The 25,521-nt window shown below is 40.4% G+C and overlaps 1 protein-coding gene across 6 annotated transcripts in view; it reads left to right on the forward strand.

Moving 5' to 3' along the window:
- runx1t1 (RUNX1 partner transcriptional co-repressor 1) overlaps positions 1-15,987 on the forward strand; it is a 54,348-nt gene extending 38,361 nt beyond the window's left edge. For 3 of the 6 annotated variants that reach the window (XM_081376619.1, XM_081376624.1, XM_081376623.1), the window contains 7 exons: positions 429-610; positions 3,317-3,567; positions 4,588-4,685; positions 5,893-6,094; positions 6,329-6,397; positions 9,883-10,073; positions 11,991-15,987. In XM_081376619.1, the coding sequence (XP_081232745.1) occupies positions 429-610; positions 3,317-3,567; positions 4,588-4,685; positions 5,893-6,094; positions 6,329-6,397; positions 9,883-10,073; positions 11,991-12,269 (1,272 nt within the window). In that variant the 3' untranslated portion in view covers positions 12,270-15,987. The remainder of the gene's footprint in view (positions 1-428; positions 611-3,316; positions 3,568-4,587; positions 4,686-5,892; positions 6,095-6,328; positions 6,398-9,882; positions 10,074-11,990) is intronic. The other 3 variants (XM_081376620.1, XM_081376621.1, XM_081376622.1) reach the window with 3 other exon arrangements.
- Positions 15,988-25,521: the final 9,534 nt, after the last annotated feature.

Below are 25,521 nucleotides of genomic sequence, written 5' to 3' on the forward strand. Positions count from 1 at the left end.
ATTCACAAAAACCTTTCATCTGCCGTGAAAATGCTCCTCCGTGTGTCTTTGAAGTGGCGAGGCCTCCGAGTGCTTTCGGAGAAAGCCGAGCCAGCTAGTAATCATGACGGAGATGCAGAGGAAATGAGACAGAAAGAAAGCGAACATTGCCCCCCCCCCCCCCCCCCACCTCCAAACCATCTGCTTTGAAGATGTCACTTTCTATGTTGACCATTATTGCTCATATCGAAGGCCCAGGGCACTAATGCATGTTTCAGGTCACAATAGAGTGCTGCTCGAAACGGCGCGAGAGTGTCTTTATTTTGGAAGAATGTACCTGTAATGATAATAATGAGTAAACAAAAAACGGTGTTTAGAGCCTCTGGCTGTGGCCAGCTTCATAGTGTCACATCTGCTCAGCACAAACTGACCACTATCTCCCCCTACAGGCCAACCTGCCGCTACTGCAGAGGGAGTTGGTGCACTGTGCACGGCTGGCCAAGCAGAACCCGGCTCAGTATCTCGCCCAACATGAGCAGCTCCTGCTGGACACAAGCACCACGTCACCCGTCGACTCTTCTGAACTCTTGATGGATGTCAATGAGAATGGCAAGAGAAGAACGCCTGACAGGTGAGCTGAACTGTAAATCATCAATCAGTCTTGTAGTTTTGTTGGTATTTAGCCAGTCACACTATGTTTTAAGAAATATACAATTTTATTTGCATTGAGACAAAAATACAATTTATAATTTTCTATGATTTACACAGTTATAGAAAAAATAAATTTCCATTATTCTTTATCAAAAGACAGAACATTTACAACAAACTAATTGATATTTCCAGGGCTAACAGAAGTCATTCTGACAGTTTTCTGTCAGAATTGAAATCAGAATTCACAAACATAATGTTCAATTTATCACACAAAACACAGGAATAAAAACACACGATCAATGAAAGTAAGTAGTAATGACAAAGCAAACTTTCTCACGTTGACCTCAGGTCAGTGGGCCTTTTCTTAGAGCTCATAGTATTTAAAATCTTTTTTAAAGTTATTGATAAATGTTTAATAGCGCATTTGTTTGGTAGTGAGTGGACTTTAGGCACCTACACATATAGACTAGGAATACATGCTTGTAAAACAGCTGGAGAGATGTAGAAATGTTGCAGGAGGTTATGAGTGTCTATATTGTCATGCGTCATTTGTATCCTCGTCCTTAAATGGAGCAGAACCTTGAGAAACCAGACACATCTGGAGAATGCAGGTAGATTCTTTGGAGACTTCCTGTTGAGATGGACATGAGTGAGAATTAGCACTGTAAAGCAAATCTACAGTCTGTGGACTGAGAGAAAAGAAAAAAAAATGTATGTGTCAGTTCACTTCACTCCCAGGAGCTCAGAATTATTTCCACTTTTAAGTGAAGATACTTTTTTAATATGCTATCTTATACGAATACATATCAGCTCAGGTCCCTGTGGATATTAGAAAAGAATATACAGCTCTCTTTTTCTCTTTCCCTCTATCTTTTTTTTAATGTAATACCTGCATTTTTGCGTGAGCTCTAATGTATGGCTAGGTGAGCCTAGGGACATGGCTGATAACACATACAGATGAGACTCAGCTCAGATACGGCTGGCTAAGCGCTTCTGTTTCTGCTTAGCTCGGCTCGGCTCGACTCGACTCTCCACGCTCAGAATGAGGAGGTGCAAGAGAGAGAAAAGCAATATTGGAATTTGAAAGGGAGCTATGCTGTCCTTAATCACGGAGTACAATATACGGTCACTTCAGTCTGATTAATATCAAAGGAATCAGAAAACTACAGCTACGGAGAGGAGCGCATCCCACAATTGCAGTCTTAGCACGCAGACTTATTTGAATAAAATATTCCATTGTGCTGCACGACCCCTATATATTTGAAAAGAAAAAAAATTGTGTTTTCAAAATGAGGTTCAAATTCAGTTCACAGCTTTCAGTGATCCACAAAAGAGTGTCATAAACTTGGATTTTAAAATGCTTACACCCAAGGGCTATCTTACTAGAATACACTACCGTAAAAAAAGAAAGAAAGTTGTGGGTCGGTAAGATTTTTTTTAAGAAGTCCCTTTTGCTCACCAATGCTTCATTTGTTTGATAAAAAAAAAAAAAAATGAAAAAAGAGATCCAAAAATACATCTTTTGTTGATGGTAATAAAAAAACAAGATGGAGAATCACATGAAAATCACATTCAGTACCTGAATCAGAGACACAAGTTCATGAAGAATGGATAGAATTAGAATTGGTAATAAAATGTATGAGACTGGGGTAAAATAAATGCAGCTGTGTTTTGGAGTTGTGGGTGGAGGAGAGAGGTTGCTTTGAGGAGCATATGGACGGTGATGGATGCGCATTAGCAGCTCATAAAAGCAGCTCATTAGGAAATTCAGTCTCTTTCAGAGGTAACCGAGGGACGACCGCCTCACGACACACACACACTGTGACTCACAGAAGTACCAGCATCTGTGAACACCTGGACCCGTGACACATGAAAGTGAAGGGCAGAGCAATGTGAAAGCACCAGGGTTTAGTTGCGCTGAGTGAGTCCTGTAAGTGCACATCTCTTATGGTCCTCATGTGCTCTGTCAAGACCTCCTTTTACGGACAACAAAGTGCTCAACGGAGGCGTAGTGGCTGCTTTTCTACTTAGCACATTATTAGATGACAGACTCTTAATGCCTCAGGAGCAGTTTCACATTCTCCCTCGACTAACATCATAGGAAAGTACATTACATGAAGGAACACACTGTCCTCAGAAGACGTCTCAATGTCAGACAGTGTCTGTCTCGTTGGAGTGGTAAAAACAAAAACAAACTAGTGAGTCAACATTGTCCCTGACATGGAAAGACAACCAGTTGTGTAGAAGAGGAAAGAAAAGATCTCTATCTATCTATCTATCTATCTATCTATCTGTCTGTCTGTCTGTCTGTCTGTCTGTCTGTCTGTCTGTCTGTCTGTCTGTCTGTCTATCTATCTGTCTATCTATCTATCTATCTATCTATCTATCTATCTATCTATCTATCTATCTATCTATCTATCTATCTATCTATCTATCTATCTGTCTGTCTGTCTGTCTGTCTGTCTGTCTGTCTGTCTGTCTGTCTGTCTGTCTGTCTGTCTGTCTGTCTGTCTATCTATCTGTCTATCTATCTATCTATCTATCTATCTATCTATCTATCTATCTATCTATCTATCTATCTATCTATCTATCTATCTGTCCATCTGTCCATCCATCCATCCAACATCAGTGCAACACTTCTACTTCTTTCCTGTTCCTCACTCTGGAATCTTCCTTCTTATTCCAGAACCAAAGAGAACGGCTTTGAGCGGGAGCCGCTCCATCCCGAGCACCCCAACAAGAGGCCCTGCACTATCAGTCCCGGCCAGCGTTTCAGCCCCTCCAACGGGCTGTCCTACCCGCCCAACGGCCTGCCACACCCCACCCCGCCCCCTCCACAGCACTACCGCCTGGACGACATGGCCATCGCACACCACTACAGAGATTCCTACCGCCACCCCAACCACCGCGAGCTCCGCGACCGCCCTCGGCCTCTGGGTAAGAGAGGGCAGATTACAGCAGCATCTGGGGACAGTCATTAATAAGAGCGTTACTGTGCTGTGAAAGATTGTTAGAGCTTGAGACATGCAATTTAAGCCACCTTCTCCACGGCTGCTGTCACCATTGCCTCCAATCCTCAAACTTTATGAATAAAATATTCCATTTTCATGTGAGAGCCCTATAAATTTTGAGGGTAAAAAACAAGTTTCAAATAAAATGAGGCTCAAATTCAGTTTATGGTCTTTAATAGACCCCAAAAATATAGAAAGTCACGGATAAAAGGACTTTTTTTTTTTAGGAAAATGTGCTTATTAAACTATAAATTAAATACAAAGTAACAATAATAATATAATGCTAATTTGCAAACCATATATATATATCAAGTCAAGTCATAATATATATATATATATATATATATATATATATATATATATATATATATATATATTTCCATTTGAGAAAATAAGAAAATGTGCATTTATTATTTAAAATAAATTTCTCAAATGAATTGGCAATATAAACAATATGAGCCCTATTCTCCTAGGCTGAGTTTGCCAATGCCTCAAATCCTCAAAAGTCCACTGCATGCCGCTCAGACTCTTAGAAGTTAAACCAGGCGAGGCTCAGTTGGATCAGGAACATAAACTCTTTTAAAAATGATTTGAGGTTCACATAAAGCCAACTCGCCATATCAAGTTTAAATGTGCTAAAAATACTCAAGCATGTTAGCCGGTGATATATGCACAAGATATGCATGAGCCTGGCAGCTCTGGTGCGGTGTGGAGAGAGGGAGAGAGCGTGCCTGCAGGCAGCACGGGAGAGCGGAGTGAGGGATGAGAGCATGTGAGGAATGAAGAGTGTGTGAGCGATGGAGGATGTCAGGAAGCGGGTGAGCTATGGCTGTGAAACAGACGGGCACGACATGCCGCTGAGGGCAAGCAAGAGAAATGGAAAACCAAGGCCCAAATAGTAACACGTTTAACACTCGCTCTCTCTCTTTCTCTCGTTCTGTGTCAGGGATGCACGGCAGCACACGCCAGGAGGAAGTCATAGATCACAGGCTCACAGACAGAGAATGGGCAGAAGAGTGGAAGCACCTTGACCATGTAAGAAAAGTAATAACATTTTTTATTACTATCCAAAGTGTATGTGTGTGAGAGAATGAGAATGAGAGAACATGAGAAGTGTGTTTGCTAGTCATTTCTGTGTGGTTGCATGTTTGTTTGTTTTGTTTTGTTTTTGCTTCAACACAAAAGCTTATCTCTCTTGCTTCTAGACAGCAATGAGATTATATTGAGCTCAAATGGTGATTCTTCTGTTTCTCATATCTTTCACAAAATGAGCAAGATCCTGAAGTCTGGTTTAACATGAATGCAAACTTTAATAAGTTATTCCAAGATAAAAATTTTGTGAACAATTGCTTATTTGTGTCTAAAGAGTTTCAGGAGAAACATATGAGACAGTTGTTATTTAAAGGGATAGTTCACCCAAAAATTAAAATTCTATCATCAATTACTTACCCTTCCTGAACAGCTACGCAACTACCACGTTGACGCTTCAAAAAGTTCATAAAGAGATTGTAAAACTAATCCATATCAACCGAGCGGTTTAGACCAAATTTTCTGAAGAGACTCGATCGCTTTATATGATGAACAGATTTAATTTAGGCTTTTATTCTAAGGCTTTTATTGATCAGTGAACATTAACAGAAGCTCAACCGAACTGGCTTGACGTGTGCGAACAAACCTTATTGGTTCTTGCAGAAGCTCAAACGTGCTGCATAACACGAAAATGAACCTCATTGGTTCCTACACGTCAAGCGAACATGCTTGAGCTTCCATTTCTCACATATATCTTCATTATATAAAGCGATGAAGATTCTCTTCAGAAAATTTGGACTAAACCGCTCAATTCACATGGATTCGTTTTACAATAATACACTCTTTATGAACTTTTTAAAGCGTCAAAGTGGTAGTTGCGTAGCTGTCAATGGAGGGACAGAAAAATCTCAGATTTCATCAAAAATTATCTTATGGGTTTGAATCAACATGATGAGTAATTAATGACAAAATTAAAAATAAATTGGTAAACTAACCCTTTAAGTTGTAATGTCTCCTGAGCTAAAAAAACAAAACAAAAAACACTGAGCATTAACTTTTTCTCAGTGGTTGGTATCAGTGTTTTAATTACTTCAAACATAAAGATGTATGAGTCAGTATTCAATATAAGCATTTTAACATTATATTTTTATATCTAAATTTGGTCAATTCTATTTAGAGAAGATGTTGTGTTGGTAACACTCTGCCTGTATCTCCCCGACAGCTCCTGAACTGCATCATGGATATGGTGGAGAAGACACGTCGCTCGCTGACGGTGTTGCGGAGGTGTCAGGAGGCCGACCGGGAGGAGCTCAACTACTGGATCCGTCGTTACAGTGATGCTGAAGACCTTAAGAAGACCAGCAGCACCAGCAGCAGTCAGTCCCGACAGCAGAGCCCCGCCAGCCAAGAAAGCAATGCTTTAGGTAACACATATTCAGCACAAGATGTGTGTCTGAGACGTCTGTATCCCCCAGAAAGCATCACGTCCTATTTCCTACATCTATTTGATATGTCTTACCTTAAAAAAGAACAGATTTACAGTTGATTTACCAATTGTCTTGATGACAATATGGTAATTTATCTGTTATTTTGACTGGGAAAATTGCTGTCTATTGAGTTCATTGTAAATTAAGTGTCCTTTGTATTCTCTTTTACAGATATCCATAGGGAGCTCCTTCACAGGCCAGTGTCTGGATATGTACCTGAAGAAATCTGGAAAAAAGCCGGTTAGCATGCTGTCTTTGTCACTTTTTTAAACATGTACACATACTCATAAGCACAGGTGAAAAATCACAGTTAAATTATTCACACAGAGCTCTTTCAAAGCCTGTCTGTGATTTAAAAGCTCTCTGAAATTCAATCAGTCAGTCAGTTAGTTATCTGTATGCAGAACTGCAGTCAGGTAGGAACCCGGTCGATTTCCCTGGGGGGCGGGGGGAATCAGGGGGGGGGGGATTTAATGCACAACAAATATAATTGCAGTTTAAGCTCTAGACAAAATCATAAAAATAGTAATGCACAAATAAAAAAAGGACAATAAATTAACCTACATTTATAAATAAGTGAATAAATTATAAAGATAATAAATTAATTAATATGTTTTTGACAGATTAAATTCTTTTAATGCTTTTGAAAATAAACATATAATTGTTTTCCTTTCATGCACACTTGTGGTGTCAATAAATATAGAAAAAATATATATATTCTATTAAAAAATAGCATTTAAAAGGTTTTGTCATCATGCATTTACATTTAAAACCAACATTAACAAAAATGTTCAGAAGAAGGTCTTGGAGCTCTAGAGTGCATTTTGAAATGTCTGTCTGTTTTTGTGGCATTTTGTTTGACTCCTGTGATGTCCCTGAGTCGTGTGTTGGGCAGTTCAGTGATTGGCTTTCACTGGAAGCACCTCTACACATTCCAACAGTGATGTCAGATCATAAAGCTCTTTTATTGCTCTGGCTGAACAGGACACATAAGTGCTCCCAGCCTTTACAGCACTTCAGCACTCTTGCCATTAGCTGTGCAACAGGCTCTCAGCTTTCCACGGCACTCTGTTTTATCACAGCAGAGGAGCTGGTTAAAAGAAGGATAAAGATATTAAAAGGCTTTGTTTAAAGAGCAGTTGATCTGTGTGAAATATGACAAGTGATGGGTTCTGTAATAGCAGATTGTTTACCTTGGCTTCGGCTCTCTAATACACGACAGACGCATCTGCTAAAGCAGTTTGTCTTCACTGTGTGGTCTTACCAAAGGCTTTATAAAAGCAAACAAACTTTGCCATGAAAATGACATTACAAAAGACGCTCTAAGACCGCTCATTTCAGCTAACACACTGCCTTTGAAACACAACGGCGGTAGTAACACCCTAAACAAATCACCGCAGATTGAAATTCCATCTGAATAGTGAAGTATAGATGCAGTAAAACATATCAGGGAACGTGGTGCATTTTCCGTGACCTCAGCCCATCAAGAGGACGACTCTGTGCACCAAACCACCATGGTTTTACAATTCAGTCCAGTCTTGATGAAAATGTCCCTGGCTCTATAATCCTTCATTTTTAAGACTGGGGTCTGCTTAACCACAGCCATCCATTTCTGCAAAACAAGAGACTGGCATGACAGTTTAGTCTATTAAAACTCCTTAAGAATAGTATTTTTCTAAGCTATTGTACGCCTCTAGTGATGGTTACACAACCTAACACAAGCTAACAGTTTTTAACACTTTTCCCGCCATTTATGAGACACCGCTTCCCCGCCATTGACGAAAATGTACGGCTTTCCGTGTTTTCACTGTTATGCGGTAGGAGGCACTATTAGACATCTTCTGAAAGAGTACAGAATCTTCAGATCAAAAGACATGTGAAGAAGAAGCAGAAACAAGCGATAGCATATGTAAGCAGATGCGTATGTAAAAAATAAATAAAGCAATCATCAACATTAAACAGCATATAAATCAAAACTGCCTAATATTACCGAATGAAATGTCGACCCAGGATGAGGTATAGGACTGTGAAGCTTTGGAGGTGTTTTGATCATCGTTCTGAATCCGATCCAGACGTGTGGCCCTATTTTAACGATCTAAGCGCATGGTCTTAAGCGCACGGCGCAAGTTCACTTAGGGTGTGTCCGAATCCACTTTTGCTAGTTTAACGACGGGGAAAATGGTCAGCGCATGGTCTAAAATGGTTGTCCCTATTCTCATAATGAGTAATGGGTGTGTTTTGGGATTTTTCGAGCGTTAATTTTCTTTTTTTTTTTTTTTTTTTTTTAAAGCAGAGGGTCTGTTCTTTCTTTCTTTTGAAATATCGCTTGTCATACAACAAAAAATTCTAGGGGCCGTGAAACTCGCTGGCTTAGAGGAATAGTTCGCAAACATTTTTTAATTACCCTATGATTTACTCACCCTCAAGAACAAACCCTTTAAGAGTTAAGAGTCAGAACTGCCTTAAAGCGGTCTTGACAAACGTAAGAGGTGAATGCCTTTTTCTTTAGAAAGACTGTGTACAGTAGGTGATGAATATTCAAACCCTTTTCTCACACAGTGCCATATCCTGATCTGCATGGTCCTTTGGGGGCGCAATTGAAATGCATAATTTAAATATAAATTGCCCGATTTGCATATGCAATTAGTCAGGCTGCAGCCTTGAACAATGAAAACAAACAAACACAAAAAATCCCTAGTCTGCTCTTGAGATGAGTTTTCCTGCCAGAAGTATTTACGGTTAATGGGATAACAATGTAAAAGTAGAGATAAAGTGCGAGTTCAAGGAAATACATTTATACTTCATAGGGAAAAATATCAAGGATTACCTGTAATCTGTCTTGTGCACTACAGTAGAGGCTTTGGTTTGAGGCTAAACAAAAGCATTCCATTCTTGTTTATTTGTATTCAGCAAACACAGAAAGTCATCTGAGCACATTCAAATAAAAATTAATGTTTCTAATTAATCCCCAGATTAATCTCTCAGCTGCTTTTGAACAAAACAAACCAATAGGATCAATTAAACAACGTAAAAATAGTTTCAAAATGGACACTAATTACTTTGAGTTACTTTGAATGAATACTAAATGTCAGATATTATTGTTTTTAAATTAGAATTCGTATTTATTAATTAGAATTTTTAGGTAAGTGTATTTTATAGGGGTGTAACGATACCCTCATGTCACGATTCAATACATGTCACCATACTGAACTCATGAATATTATTGCGATACTTTAAGAAGTATGGTAAAAGGTTAACAAAAAAATGTACTGTTGATTAAAATGCTAAATTTGGTATTACATTGGGGGTGGAAATGAATAGGCTTGGACTTGATGCTGTTAACCCAATGCACGGGACAATGGTGACACTAGACACAGATTTTCACTATCCACGATACATATTGTTGCATTTTTGTATTGCGATATATTGTTACACCCCTAGTATTTTAGAAGGCATAATCTTTAGCTGTGAGATGTCATGTTAACAGTCCAACATGTGCAGTTGTTAACTTAATGAGCTATTTCTACTTAGTCTTACCCTTAAAATGTACTTGATGTAACACAATGTAGACAGGTTTATTAAGTCAGCTATAGCAAAGATAGCAAATCAGATAGCAGAGCTGCAGATTATATGTGATCCATACATTGGTTATTCATTCTACACAATTTTTGGGGTTTCTGTTGCTGTGCTACGGACATTGTAAAGCACTGTGCTCTTTCTTTCAGAAGAGGCTGTGAATGAGGTGAAGAGGCAGGCTATGTCTGAGCTGCAGAAAGCTGTGTCAGAAGCTGAGCGCAAGGCACACGAGATGATCAGCACAGAGCGAGCCAAGATGGAGCGCACGGTGGCCGAGGCCAAGAGGCAAGCGGCGGAGGACGCGCTGTCAGTCATCAACCAGCAGGAGGACTCTAGTGAGGTAACAGCTTGTACGCCTACCGCGCATTATTATATTAGCGAACAGCTGCAGCATTCACATACTGCACAATGATTCATTGGGATGGTAATATATTCCATAATTTATTAAATTTTGCATTAGATATTATCTAGGGGATTTTCTTATATTTTATATGATTTGTACATGCCTGATTTAGTTGGTTGGGTTGTTTTATTTCCATGACTTACATTTGATCTCCTTAGTATGGAAATCTGTAGGGAAACATAGATATCATATGAAAAGCACAGGGGGAAGAGAAAAGTGTGTCCCAGATAATTCCTCATGCAGGCTGGTGTCACGCAGAGCCGAGGAATATAACATTGCATTTATCACCTCAGGCAGAGCGGTGCGTTTCCTCCACTAAATGAAACATGTGGACAGTTAAGGTGGTACTGATTTGGATGCGGGAAATTGGGAAGGGAGCGCCGAGTGTCTGTGCACAGCGGGGGTACGGCTCGTTTAATCAGTTAGCAGAGAAAGGCGGCACGCATCTGAGTTTAATTGCACGAGCCATGTTTATGCACGTCTCTCCGGAGGATTGCGTCGGTAGCCGTTTATAACTCAAGCTTCTCGTCTCTGGGACACATTCGAGACTTTTTGATAATTGCTCTTATTTGGCCTGGAGACAAACACAACGAGGCCACAGTGGTAACCTGAGTTTCTGTGTGATCTTTGAGCGTTTTGTAGTTAACCTGTTACAAATGTGTCCTCACATAGCGCCATGTGGAACTGGGTAAAATGACTGTTTTTTTTCCCCCATCTAGCTCATTATTTCCATGTTTTCAAAGCAGGGAGATCCAAAGAAAAATTAAGCAGAATTCTCTATTTACACTTAAATTCAAATGGGAAATGTTTGCTGCTAATGAGCCGAGACTTTCGCTCACTTTTCTCGAAGGTCTGTGCATCTATTATTTCCTAATTGGGATAATACCCATGGAAAGAAATATAATTTTTTGAATTTATTACAGTTTAAATAGTGCTGGGCGGTATACCGGTTCATACCGAATACCGGTGTTTATTTTTGTTGAGATATGAATTTTTCATATACCGCAATACCGGTGTATGTCGCTTAAACACCGCCGTCGGTGTATGAATGAGTGAGTGAATGGGTGAATGTGAGGCTATATGTACAGCGCTTTGGTGGCCATAGGTCTGTGAAAGCGCTATATAAATGCAGTCCATTTACCATTTAAACAACGTGCGGAACGCAGTGCGACGCGAGAGGGTCCCTTTGGGGTGTGTTCACTTTTGCACCGTGGTAATGCACAGCTGTATGTGTGACGGTGAAGATGGATAGGTTAAACTATAATTAATAGATGTCAAATTATATTACAGTGTTTCCCATACATTGGTTCACAATACTGCCCGCCACAAATAGATTTTCCAAAAGGCTTTGACATCATTGGATAAACATGAGCACTGCACGTTTCAAAGTCAAAATTCGACGTGGTTGTCTTTATATAAATGTATCTTTGAAGGGAACTGACTATCTTCAGAAAAGTTTCGATGTTATTTTCATTTAATCTTACTTTATCTTTCCTGATAAAGCAGCGTTTATGAGTGCTGCGCTGGGGAAACCGCTATTTCTGCCGCTCCTAAAGCGCCTCCTCTTTGCACCTCATCATTTTGTGGAGCCTTACAAACCTCTAAAATACTAGTGTGAATTTTTTCTACAATATTCACTCATGACAGTATGATAGGGCATTCTAAGTCAATCTAATGCAGTATTTCCTCTCTCAATTAGTAGAAACTGTGGTTAACACCCAGTCATGCTTAAAAAAAAAAAAAAAAAAAAAAAAGGCCGTCATGTACTATACATTTTATAAATATACATTTTTGGTCAAACCGCCCAGCACTAAGTTTAAACCTCCCTTCAACCTTCCCTCTTTTCCCATGCAGAGCTGCTGGAATTGTGGGCGCAAGGCGAGCGAGACCTGCAGCGGCTGCAACACGGCGCGTTACTGCGGTTCCTTCTGCCAGCACAAGGACTGGGAAAAGCACCACCACGTATGTGGCCAGACTCTGCAGGCACAGCAGCAAAGCGAGACCCCGGCCACCGTCAGCTCCTCAGCCACCCCCAGCAGCGGAGCCGGGAGCCCAGCGGACACGCCGTCCGCCGCCACTCCCCGCTCGGCCACACCCGGCACGCCCTCCACCATAGAGAACACGCCGCGCTAGAGTCCGAGCGGACCCTTCCTGAAGCCTCAGCAGACTGGGGACTGACTCAGCTGCCTCACTCGCTCGCTCCAAAATGCTAAAGCTAGCGCACTAACAAAGAAAGAAGACTGTACTTAGGGCGATCACCCACAGGAGGTCCATTTCGGGTCATATTGACTTGCCATGATAGAGAACGCAAAGATATTCTTTGTTTGAAATTCTCATTGTTCTTTATTGTTACTACAGCTATTATCGATTACTGCTGGTAATGTCGTTTATTGATGTTGTGGCTCTCTTGCATTCTTGTAAATAAGAAGACAAATGGAGTAGACAGCTGGGACCTCTTGATGAGTGTATTTGACCTCTTCAATTTTTTTTTTTTGTCGTTTTTTTTTTTTTTCTTTTTTTCTCCTCCGTTCTGTTCTCAAAGCTCTTTATCCAGTAGCTGGGATATGAAACTATTTGACCTCATTAAAAGACACTTTAAATAACAAAAACCAAGGAAATATTTCATAGCTGATGTAAGCAGAGACTCTGAATATTATTAGGACAGCGTTCCTTGTAAAGAAGACAACGAAATGTTGAGGGGGAAAAAACATGCCGTGAAGGGCATCTGTGTCGGACGTGGTGGAGTAGACGGCGGATGGCTTTTCTGGCTCGTGCGTTGAACTCTGCAGATGTGTAGCAGATTGTGAAGGAACGCAGATGTTCGTCCCTCTTCTGCAAGATAATATCCAGGTCAATGGTTCGAGAAATAAAAAGCTGTTTCACTGAGGAATGTAGGGGCGAGGAGGGCCCGTGCTGGATGTTGAGTACTACACGGCGTAATGAAGGATGCACTCTGAGCCCTGATCCCAAATGCACTCCATCAGCTCCCAAAACAGGAAGTGAAGTCATCGGCCCACCAGAGCAGGACTGTCAGAACCTCACTGTGACAGCCGCTGGGAAAAAAAGGGCTGAGAAATAACCCATAAATCACTGGCTATTGGAACCAGTCCAGAGCCCTCTCCTGTCCTGCCTATCTCTCGCCATCAGTCCTCGTTCTGCTTCTTTTTGCCCTTCTAGATCTCATTGTGTTAAACACTTGTGTCCTGTGCCGTCTCCAATGGTTATTTATTGTACATGTGCTGGACAATTGTGACGACGCATTAATAGTTTAAACCACGGTCACAACTTTTTAGTCTTTCTAGGTGCAAAAAGGAAGAACATATTTTCTCTTTTTTCTCTGTCTCTCTCGCTCTCTCCCTCTTTCTTGCAAGCTGCTTTTCTATTTGTATGTGTTTGTGCTAGTCCCCTTGTAGTTCTCTAAAGAAAAAAAACCCTTTTCCCATTGTCCTCGAAAGACAAACGCTATCTCTCAGAGCTGCTACTTCAGTCTCATTCAGATGTTTTTTCTGAGAACTAGCATGTTACATGGAATGCTAACATAAATGTTTTTGTACATGGGACGTACATAAATGTATTTGCACTGTCACGGTTTCTCTCGGCATGCTTCTTTTGGCATTTTTTTTTTTTTTTATAGGGAGCCTCACTTCATAGGTTATCTTTGGAGTGCTTCGTTACATATCTGTGATTTTCTTTTCTTGTTAAAAAAAATGGAGAAAAAAAATATGAAAAAAGAGCAAAAAGAAAATGGAAAAAAGACAAAACAGAAGAATCACAATCTGCTTTTGTTAACATTTTTTTCCTAAACATTTTGCTTTGAATAGTTAAGGACAGTGCATGCACATGCATACTGAACGCTATGGTATATGTTGTTTTTGTTTTCTACAAAAAAGAAAAAAAATTACAAAAAAGACACTAAGAAACTAACTTTCCAAATGCAGAGGTGAAAAACAGACAGCTTTAACACTGCAGAGCACCAGGATACACAGTATTACAAAAGAATTAACATGGAAGACAGCCAAAGACAGACATGAAGGACCAAAACCTGATTTTATCCAAGATTTAAACATGACAAAAGAGACTCACTTAAATGCATTTTTGTTATCAGGGGAAGCCACATTGAGCAATGTTTCCATTCGAAAACCTTTAACTCTCCCCTGTCCAGAGCCAAGACCAGCCCTGTTCAGATCGTAGGGAGGAGGAACCACTCAAAACCATGTAGCAGGTCCTAAGAAAAGAGGTGGATGAGGCGGTCTGAATGATTGAGCAATAACTGAAAAGTTGGATCCCATATCTGGATCCTCCAGGGCTAGGTTTTCACAACCGTTTCATTGTCGTCCTTTTTCTTTCCGTATCACCCCAAAAGGCAACCTGCCCGACCGAAGCGAAGCTCTTCTCGTTCACGAACGGCGCATAACCAAACCTTTAAGTGTTTCAGCTCAAGATGAAAAGCCATGTGAGAAACTAAAACTAAACGAAACAACCTCGCCAATGGCTTAAGAGGAAGAGGGGTCTAAACCAGCACTTAGCTGCACTCTGGTGTTTCACGCCCCGCCCCAAACCATGGTGCTAAACGCTGTGCATTTGACCTCTTTGGAGGAGGGGCTGGCCCTGGATGCACTCCTGGCCTCCTCCGGCATGCTACGGTTAAATAATCCAAAAAACAAAGGTGTAAGACACCTGTAAACATCTCCACAGAACCTGCCAGCTAAGCTGTCTTGAAACACTAATGTACTATTTTTGAAAAATACATACATTTAGTGTAGTAACTTCAATCAGGGTGACCTGAATAAACTAAGCACGGACAAAGCATCAAGAAACTACTCCTTCCCACTCTAGTACGTCTGTTTTGCTACAACCTTTTTTCCTCGGTGGCAAAAAGTCTCACTCTACCTCTGACAGCACGTTAGGAGCACCAGTCGCCGAGCGGACACTGGTCTAGTCAAACCAAATGGGCACATGAGAACAGGACTTAAACCCAAAGTTAAAAGCTCATATAGCTGCAAACCATATCACTACTTGGTAACAATGCAGACCTCATGAGAAAAAAAAAAAAAAAAAAAAACGTAATAAATAGAATACGTAAAATAAAAAACGAAAAAAAAAATGTTATGTTCATTTTAAGTTTGTCACACGTACAAATCACTTTGAGTCAGCTCAAAGTTAAAAAATGTGTCGACTCCATTTGATATAGCCTACACTATTCAATAAATGGTCAAAGATGAGAAATGTGATATATTCCAATTGCCCTCCTCTTATCCTGCACCCTCTTTTTCCCCGTTTATGTCTTCTGTTGTGAGACACGCTTGGCCGCTCAGTGTCATTTAGGTTCGTGTTATTGGGGGATTCGCACCAAACGTGAGCGAAAAGTAACGGCTGGTGAATTTGCGCATGCCTTTTTTGCCAGGTGTTCTTACGTTTTGTTTTGTTTTTCCTCCAGTTTGTAAAGTTAATAAAACTTTTGGGATAATAAAGGGACCGTGGAAACTTAGTGAAATGAATCGGCGGGGTGGGTTCAGGACGGGCAGTCATAGGGTTCTTCGAAAATCTTTATTGTGAAAAAAAAAAAAGAAAAAAGAAAAAAACTCATGAAAGTTGTTGTGCAATACTTAACGGAAACATGAACCACAGGTTACAGGTGGGCTGGGAGGGTGTGGTCTCTCGTCACACCGTTTCAGTATACTCTAGGGTTTTTGAGTCTACTATGTCAGAACTGTGGTTTCTTGTTTAATCTGTTTTCTTTATTTTATTCTCTCATTTTTGGGGGCTGTAGTAAATGGTCTGTCAGTCTGTGAATCTTTGCAGTATGATTCTGGTATTGTTGTACTCTTTACTGTGTAATAAATATGTTCATACCTGCATTGGAGGCTGTGGGTTTATTTTTTGTCTTTGTTTAAAGTGCTTTGTACCTGTTGCATGTTACAGAACAGAATGTGCATTCGTTTACATTCATTTAGCAATTTCGAAAATGAGAAATACCACAAAGTGGTTCATCCTAAAGATGCAGTAACATGAGAAGTTCCAAGCTTGTTCAGAGGAGTAGAGACTAGAATAGAGATACATCTAATGAAAGCATAGATTTTTTTTCATGCATTTTTTTTTTACAGGGTTCCCACGGTTATGTAAATAATTAGAACATGAAAAGTCAAAATAAAGATATAACTTTTAACTTTGTAAAACATAATTGTGACATGAAAAGTCAAAATTAAGATTGTTTTTGTCATAATTTCAACATTTTGTTGAATTCAGTTCAAATTATTGTTTTTATATCATAATTTTTTACTTTTTTCCTATAATTGTTTTTGTCATAATTATTACTTTTTATGTAATTTTTCTCATAATTTCTTGTCATTGACATTTTATCTCATAATTACATCTTAGTATCTCTTCATTTTGCCTTTTTATCATAATTATGACTCATGGACAAGTCATGGTTATTGGTCAAAAAGTGTGGGAATTTAAAACCTCTAAGCATTTCTAAGCTCAATTTAGATGCCCTTTTTTTTTTTTTTTTTACAACAAATGTCTCCAAAACTAAAGCTATAGGCTACTGCAAGTAAGAGACGTACTGTTAAAGGTTGAGTAAATTGTGTTTTGGTATGTACGTATACTTGAACCGAGAAAAGCTTGAAGTAAAATTATCCTTTGAAAGGCCGTTTGAAATGCCCTCTTATCCCCAACATAAGTAGCCTTGTGAACTGAAGAGTAAATGCTCTCTGAAGGGAAGCTATTAGTGTGGAAGGTCTGTATTTAAAGTGTCACTTAATTCCCATGTCCCCCGTTTTACATTTTACCTAATGCTGAAATGTTAAAATGTGAAATATTCAGCCCACTTTGTCCTGAAATGTGACAGCAACATTGACAAGGCAACACATTTAGTCCAGCAATTACCTTCGTCCCGGCCGAAAGGCTTTATAAATGCGTCCGCCCCCCAAGCCACGCCAAAATGAACCCTGCGATCGCTTAGCCATTACAAAACCTTCAGAGAATCACACGACTCTTCCGAGAGGTCTGCGCTTTTGTGAACCTCTTACGCCGCTTATCTGCTTTTATTACCATTTAAGAGATCATAAAGCTAAGGATAAGTTGAAACACTGTGATATTCCTGCCATTTACCACCTTTCACGTTTCAACTCGCATTTTTTATCAAGTGGCGAGAATTGACAGACCCTCAATTAAGCGAGGTCCGGAGAACTGTTCTCTGCCGATAACAATACAAATGGATTCTCTCAAACAGAGAAAAACAGCTGTCTCTATTATTTGAATGCTTCACCTTTCCCCGCTCCATTAATTGGGTCTTTGATCACAGGCAGAGGTGCAGAGTGCCTGATAAGGAAAAGGTTATTAGTAAAGTAGCCCGGAGGACCGAGCCGCGGCCTAGCGCGGGCTGCGCGAGATGAGATAAGCCCATAATGCCTGTGTGTGCATGTGCTCGTGAGCGATAGGGCCTCCGTCTGCCCCCAAAACGCTCGTGCGAGGAAAAGAGCAATACTCCGACGAGCTAATGCAGGATATAAATTCGGCTTCCAGGGATGGAACGCGGGATTAAACTCCATAAAGAGTTCGCCTTTAAATGGTTTACATTTTTTGCCTCTAAATCAAACTGTGTCGCAAAATTTCACCGTGCTTTTTTTGAACCCGATATGCGGCGAGGAATATTACTGTAGGCCCACAGTGACGCAGGAGAAAATAACGCTCTGCCTTTTGAGAGTCAGGCGAAAGTGTCTCTTTGATATGCAGCCGAGCTAAATTTGAGGATTTAAATCTGATTTCATCTAAGCCTGTTTATAGTCCCATGTCCACGGATGAGGCGCTGAGTGATTCGAAACACCTCGTTGAGGAATCTTCACGAAACTCTCTTGTAATAGGTTTTTTTTTTTTTTTTTTGTGCTCTGCAACCACAGAGGAATACAACTAGGGGGTACGAGAGCATATTAGGCCTGTTATGGTGTGGGCAAAGTGACTCTATGGAGAAAACATTTTTGATTAAATTACAGAACACAAGGTTATCTTTCTCCAGCACATGCCTCGCTGCCCCCGGGCCTGGATAATCTGTTAATACCATTCAAGCAAAATGACATTATTAAGGAAGTGGAGTACTGCATCTCCACCCAGGCCTGAATGATGCATGTAGCCGACCCTCCATCATCATAGCAGAAGATGTGGGAGAGAGAGAGAGAGAGAGAGAGAGAGAGAGAGAGAGAGAGAGAGGCTGCTTGGCAGTGACAAAAGCACTGCTTAAATGTCAGCTAATGGTTCCTCGGCACCCTGCTGATGAACAGGGCAAAAAAAGAACAGAAAGATATCTATCGTTTATCTCCAGGGGCCGAAGAGCTCAAGCCTATATTTATCCTGTGGAAAATAAAACAACACTGCTATTTCTCACACCGTCTTAAAATCTGCTACACCGAGAAAATGCGTAATCCATTGTTTCAAACGTGTAAATCTAGGATCTAGGTTGAGTAAATAAATTGTAAATCTAGGTTATAAGTCTACGGGAAGGTATATGTACAAGTCAGTTAAGCAAAATCAAACAATTTCTTATTTTGGCGTCCCAGAGGTTAATATACAGTATGTGTGAGCGTGTTTTTATACAACTGCTGACATGAACAGTGATACTGATTTAAGTTTCACAGACCTGAAGTTTGTTTATTGAATGATTCATCTGACCAATTTAAACTCGCAAATCTATTAAAATATTTTGTTAAGTGAGTGAGTCAGCTGTTGATCCAGAACATACGTGATGCAATCAGTCAGTTCGTTCAGTGAAGGATTCGTCAGACCAGTTCATGAGTCTATCTGATTGATTTGTTAAAAAAACTGACTCATGATGAGAGACATTTGTTATGATTCACAAGTCACCATAAAATCAAAATTGAACATCCTTATTTTTTAATGGAATATTGCTGTATTTATAAAGGAATTTAAATTATTTTTTTTTATATGTCTTGCAGCAACATCTCTTCCCTGATGATGCGTTCACTGGCTTGAAGGCGGGACAACCTGTCACTCACATGAGATCACACCAATAGCAAACCACAATTATCCAATCTATTCCCGGTGGACAAAATTAAGTCTCTCCCTAAATTCTTTCTTGTCTGAGATGCCGTTTTACTCAGATGCATGTCACAATCGGGAAGAAAAGACAATCGAAACTTCTGTTTCATGCTGACTTTAAAGGGATACTCCAATTTCAATTTACAACTCCCCCAGAGTTAAACAGTTGAGTTTTACAATTTTCTAGGCTGATATGGCTAGGAACTATACTCTCATTCCTGTGTAAAAATCAAGAAACTTTGCTGCCGTACCATGAGTGCAGCAGGCGTAATGATATGACGCAGCGCCTGAAAATAGTCCCCAGCTCGGTAACTTCCAACGCTCCCTGTGCAAGCAGGTTGTCACGTTGGTTATGTTGACGGAAGGTAGCCTATTTTCAGGCGCTGCGTCATATCATTACGCCTGCTGCACTTATGGTACGGCAGCAAAGTTTCTTGATTATTACGCAGGAATGAAAGTATAGTTCCTTGCCACATCAGCCTAGAAAATCTCAACTTTACATTTTCCATCGGTCTTAGTGCACGATGTAACTACAGAAGAGTCAAGTTTTAAATAGGAAAAATATCGAAACTCTTTGGTCATTTTTTTGAGAGAAATGCTAATGGTCTTGTCCACTTCAATGATGTATGCTAAGCTATGCTAAAAGTGGTACCGCCAGAACCGGAGATCGGCTGAATGTATTCAAAAACGGTAAAACTCAACTGTTTAACTCTGGGGGAGTTGTAAAATGAGCCTATTTCCAAAAAAAGTGGAGTATCCCTTTAAGAGCCCGTTATTTAACTTGTGAAGCGGACTACTGGTTGTGCTGTATTGTTTATAACATTTTTATAACACAATTTGCTGCAATTAAGTCATTTAAAAAGTTAAGACATCACAAATGTTTGTTTATGTGCAGCTCGTGAGGACACGCTTCGAATGAATGAATTCATTTATTTATTTTATGGTGATTCAGATTCAGTGCATGAGCACTTTTGTGTAAATACTGAGAGATTGTATGGAATATATTGAAATAAAAAATAAACAGTAATCAGTCTAGGGTTAACCCATATGCCTGAGCATACTTCTAAGGGAGTGTTACCTATGAAATTTGTAACCCCTCCGGCTCTACTTGCATCGCTCCAAGCGGGATTCGAGCTGCCGTATCCTAACAAAGACGCTAAAGACCGCAGCTTCGCCAGTGTCAGTCGCTAGTGCGCCTCTTGAAACCAGGCCAGCTCTTTGCTAGCTGACCTCCAATACACTCACCCCCTGAACCTCACTCCCACCCGGGTCACCAATGTAACTGGTCCTGCTTGCACCCACTCCGAGCAGGATTCAAACCAGCATCACCGGCATGGGAGGCCGGCACACTAACAAGGATGCCAAAGACTGCAGCCTCAAGAATCAGTCGCCAGTGCACCTCTTAAAGCTAAGGGAGTGAGGTTTACTTGCACAGCTCTTTACTAGCTGGCCTCCTTTATTCATCCCCCTAAACCTCACTCTCATCTGGGTCAGGGCACCAATGTAACCCCTCCGGTTCTAATTGCACCACTCTGAGCGCGATTCGAACTGCTGTTTTAGGCATGGGAGGCAGACACCCTAACAAAGACACAAAAGACCGCAGTCGAGTGGAAATGCATCTCTAGAAATGCAGAGATGAGACAGCACAGGAGAATCACCTGCTGTCCCCCTGAAACTAAACTGAGGCTGGTTTGTGAGAAAAGTGCCGACGTGCACACCGTCAGAAGCCCAGAGCTGTAGGTCTTACCCAGCTGAGATGACTGATGGCTAATGAGAGTAGAGTGAGGACCCAGGCCGACTGCTACCCACTGTGTGTTTAAAGCGTGATTGATGCTTTTCATGGCTCTCGAGCCCCCTCTTCACAGGAACAGCTTGCTCTAAGCACACAGGGCAGCACTTGCTGACTTAAATACAAACTTTGTGTTTACGAGAGCCAGCCTACTGCACAATAAAACTTTAGGAGGCATATGGAACCCACAACTTTCAGACCTCACTGGATGTGCTCTGCATACTGTCAGTTGGCTAGGCTTGAAACTAACGCAGCTGTAAAACAGGCACGTGGCTCATCTTACGACCTTGATGAAGAATGGATGTAAAATGAAGAAATGTTGGTAGTAATGTTTCGATCAACTTTGGGGCCGTTGAATCATCATAGTTCCCCAGCAGGATTCTGGCACTAGAAACGTCTGAATTCACAGTGGGACTGTGTGTTATCCATCATTCTGCTAATATAGTCTTCCACAGAGGATTTCTCATGTGAGATATCACACCAACACGATCCAGGCTGCCATCGTCGGAAATATTGCAGCCAGCTGATCCATTTTTGTAATCTGTTTTGTAAACTGTTTTGAGAAACACTGCTAAAGAGATCACAGCGGGCAAGTTTCAGAGTAAACAGAGATGCCTTACACTGTGTTTCTCCAAGTGCTTATTATGTTGATAAATGGTTCCAAATAAATGTGACTTTCAGTTTGCCAGCAAGAGGCGAAACAGCGGAGCAGCTGGGTCAGGTGCTGCCCGACATATGTGTCCACCTCTTTTGGAGCCAAATATAAGTTTTATTGTAATATTTGAAGTAAGCATTTATTATGTCGCTAATTAATTTAAATTATATTTTTATATGATTTTTATACAATTATTAAACTCGTACTTATTATACAAACAGTTAGTTCTGCGGCATTCCAACACTGCTAAAGTGACTCTTTACATCTTTCACACCAAGAATGATAACTATATTAGCTCCCACATTCTTTTTATTATAAGTGTGCTCTGGTTATGCCTTCTGCCGCTTTAAACACTTGAGCTCTTAAATTTGGGTGAATTCTGATTGGCTGTCAATGTTTGTATCACTCATCAGCTGGAAAAAAAAAATCTGATATGATTCCTGTGTTATTGCTGCTACAGCTTTGGTGTGAATTTTGCTATTCTCATTACGGGTTTCATAAAATCTCATTCATAAAATTAGAACGATTATTGAAACTTTATAGTTATAGAAATCGTTATAGTTAACTTGTGAACAGGCCTTTATTCCACAGGGTGTTGACAAGTGACTGTCTTTATGAGTGAGTCATTGAATTGTTCATTCAAATGATTTGTTCAAAAACACTGAATCATTCAGGTATGAAACGAGTATTTGGCTGTTGTTCAAAATCGCCCACTATACCCTCATTCACTATTCTCTACAATACTCCACTAATATAGCCCACTTGAAGGAGTGAATGAAAACAAGTGAGTGAATTCGGACACTGAGTCTGTCGGAAGGGCTGCCGCTTTTGCATAGTTTGTGCTCGCTGTTTAATAATCATTTTAAACTTTGCAAACTGGCAGCTTCAGTAGTAATGAAAACATTTTCATTGAAAATACAAACCTTAATTAAACGCTTTTTTGCATGTTTGATATTACGGAAAATGGATGGATGTGCACTCGAGACACCACTACAAATGGCTGTTCTCTCAAAATGATTTCGAACACAGCCATACTGAATGTGTCATTGAATCATTCACCCAAACGATTCCTTCAAAAACAGTGATTCCACTCAGGAAATAAACCAGTTTTAACGTGACACATTAAATCATTAATACAATCAATTTGTTAAAAAAAGGCTGATTCATTCAGCAACTAAGCACCACTGCTGTATGATGCCCAGAGATGTGCAACCATTGCTGTGGCTTTGTAGGGAAATTCGATAGTTGAGCAAATAGGTGGATAGATTGTTGGGTTGAATTTGAGAGCAAGTCAACCACGGGTCTACTTCAAAAGTAGAGTGAATTGGTCTGTCTTATATCCTCGTCGGATGCTCATTCAAGTTTCCTCTCTCACACACACGACTGCACTGATCACTGAGGAAATGGAGGATGTGAGAAATTCAGTGTGGCGAAGCTGGTGATGTGCCTTTCATTCCACCAAATAAACAACCAGAGAGAGGTCATAAATCAGCGAGACTCCGTCTGGCCTCCCCACCCCCATCCTTCTCCCTACTGAACGCACAGAGTAACGGCAGAGGAGCGAAAGGAGGAGGGTGGCAAATGAAAAATATAGAGCAAAAGAGAGCTAACGTAGAAGAGAGAAAAAGCAAGAGAAGGATTGGAGGTGAATAAGTGCAGCTGACGGCCAGAGGAGTGACAGGACACACCTGAGCTCCTGCGCATGATTAATAGTGCTAGAGAGACACGCCGGTGTTAAGTACCCAGAGTTCCTGCGCAATTTATAGCTCCTGCCGCGCTCTCCCCCCATCCTCATCTCTGCCGTCCCCCCACCACGGTCTTCCCCAGCTGTTCCACACCTGGACGTGGGCCCGGGAGAGAGACGAGCCATCCATCTCTCACAGGCCACAGAGGGAGGGGTGAGAGAGCGCAAGGACCCAGCAGGTGCTCTATGGAGTATGGATGGAGAGAAAGCATCATAAACACACGAAACAAAACAGCATTGCCGGTAAACGCTGTTCGGGTCTCAATGCGAAATGCAGCAATCATGCATCTGCCGCATTTAAGATTAGCAAGCTCTCAAAGTCTGCTTATCAAGCCACCAAATCATATTTCATGCTGACAAGCGTCATTGCTCAGATTCCTATAGAGTCTCCGGGAAGCGAATAATTCGCCTCCCTCAGTCACACTTTGATGAGATGTGATAAAAGTGGCCCCTGTTGGAATGGGAATCTATATGGATGGCCGATGCCTCAAAATGTGGAATTGATTTTTCAGTAAATTAAATTTTTTATAGCGTTGAGACTTAAAAGGCACCTTATCTTCACATGGGAATCCCACCCAAGACCCTCAGATGATTTGAAATCACACTGAAATATGCATCTGAGCTTTTGGGGGGGGGGGGGGGGAAATAAATTTATTTCAAGCTGCAAGATTATTGAGAGCAGATGAGCAAGAGATGTCAAGATTGGCACTGTGTCGCCCTATTCACACTCATCTTGATCAATCCAGTGGCAGAGATGACACCTCTTACCCCTCATGAGATGGAGCCAGTCTCGCATGCCACAGCTCTTTCATCTTCACCTTCACGCACATTGATGGATGATCTCATCCTCCAAAACCTCAGAGAGGCAAAAACTACTGAATTTTTACATTTTCTAATGGAAATGTGAGTGGTACTGGTGCAGAACTCATTGGAACAATCCTAGAGTGGCTGCTTAGTGGCAGTGTTATCATTAACTAAAACAAAAAAGTTTTTGTTAACTGAAATAAAAGTAGAACCTATAGGTGAAATTGGAAAACTGGTACTCATTACTTCATTACTAATTAACAAAAAAATCTAACTGAAATAAACTTATGAAAGTAAACTTTTAGTATTAGTTTTTGATTTACAATATTTTTGTACATTTTTCAATTTAAAAAAAATCAGCTGCATTAAATGTGAAAGGGTTAATGCCCGACGAGGTGTCCATTATCAGGTTTTAATAGATGACGGCGATTAAAACCTGATAGGCTAATGGACACCTCGAAGGGCATTAACCCGCTTATACCATGGTTACTTACGAAAGAAAGAAATATTTAATCAATTAATAATACTTTAAAGTGTTTTAGAGTAAAAATCGTGAGGGTTTTTATTTATTAAGTCGAGCGCACTATTTAATATCTCCCGTATACAGGCGTTGCCAAGCAAGCAGTTGGTCAGTGAGTTTGAGCCAGCGCAATCATTTAGAACTGTCATCAGGCAAATTGACGGGACGCCTTTCCTAGGTGTCCATTATCACTTTTTAACGGACACCCTGCAGCCAATCAGAATCGAGTATTCACCCAGACCATGGTATAAACTGAAATAAAAGTAAAAAATCCAATAATAAAGACCCCACCTGGCCTATGGATATGGCTTTTTTGTTGAGAATTATGGGAACTATCTAATTAGATTTCTCAGTTTCATTTTGGTTGAAACCATCTGATTGGATAGAAAAATGATTTAATACTTAAAGTCGCCATGAAATGAAAATTCACTCTGCATGTTATAGCCTATATGTTTCATTAAAACGTCAAATGTCAAATAATTTGCCCCTGTAATTTTTATCAAAATGTAATATCTTTATTTTTTATTTTTCAATATTCCATTACTCTTGGACGTCACATTGCGAAAGAAAAGATGCTATGTTTCATCGCAACTTTAAGGTCAGGGATTATAAAATTTAATTATCATTTTTCATCGCATGTTTGAGATATTATAACAGACCAAAAGCTGCGTTCCCATTGATGAAGAAGGGATGCAGAACATACTGTGGCATACTTACTACATAGTACCTGTAGGCATGTAGGTCTGCAGCTGTATTCAGCATTTGCCCTACGGATACAAGATAAATGTGTGACACTAGCCCATGTAAATGAGACTCTAT

The sequence above is a fragment of the Scardinius erythrophthalmus genome (assembly GCF_964197995.2).
Source record: "Scardinius erythrophthalmus genome assembly, chromosome: 10".
Taxonomy (NCBI): Eukaryota; Metazoa; Chordata; class Actinopteri; order Cypriniformes; family Leuciscidae; genus Scardinius; species Scardinius erythrophthalmus.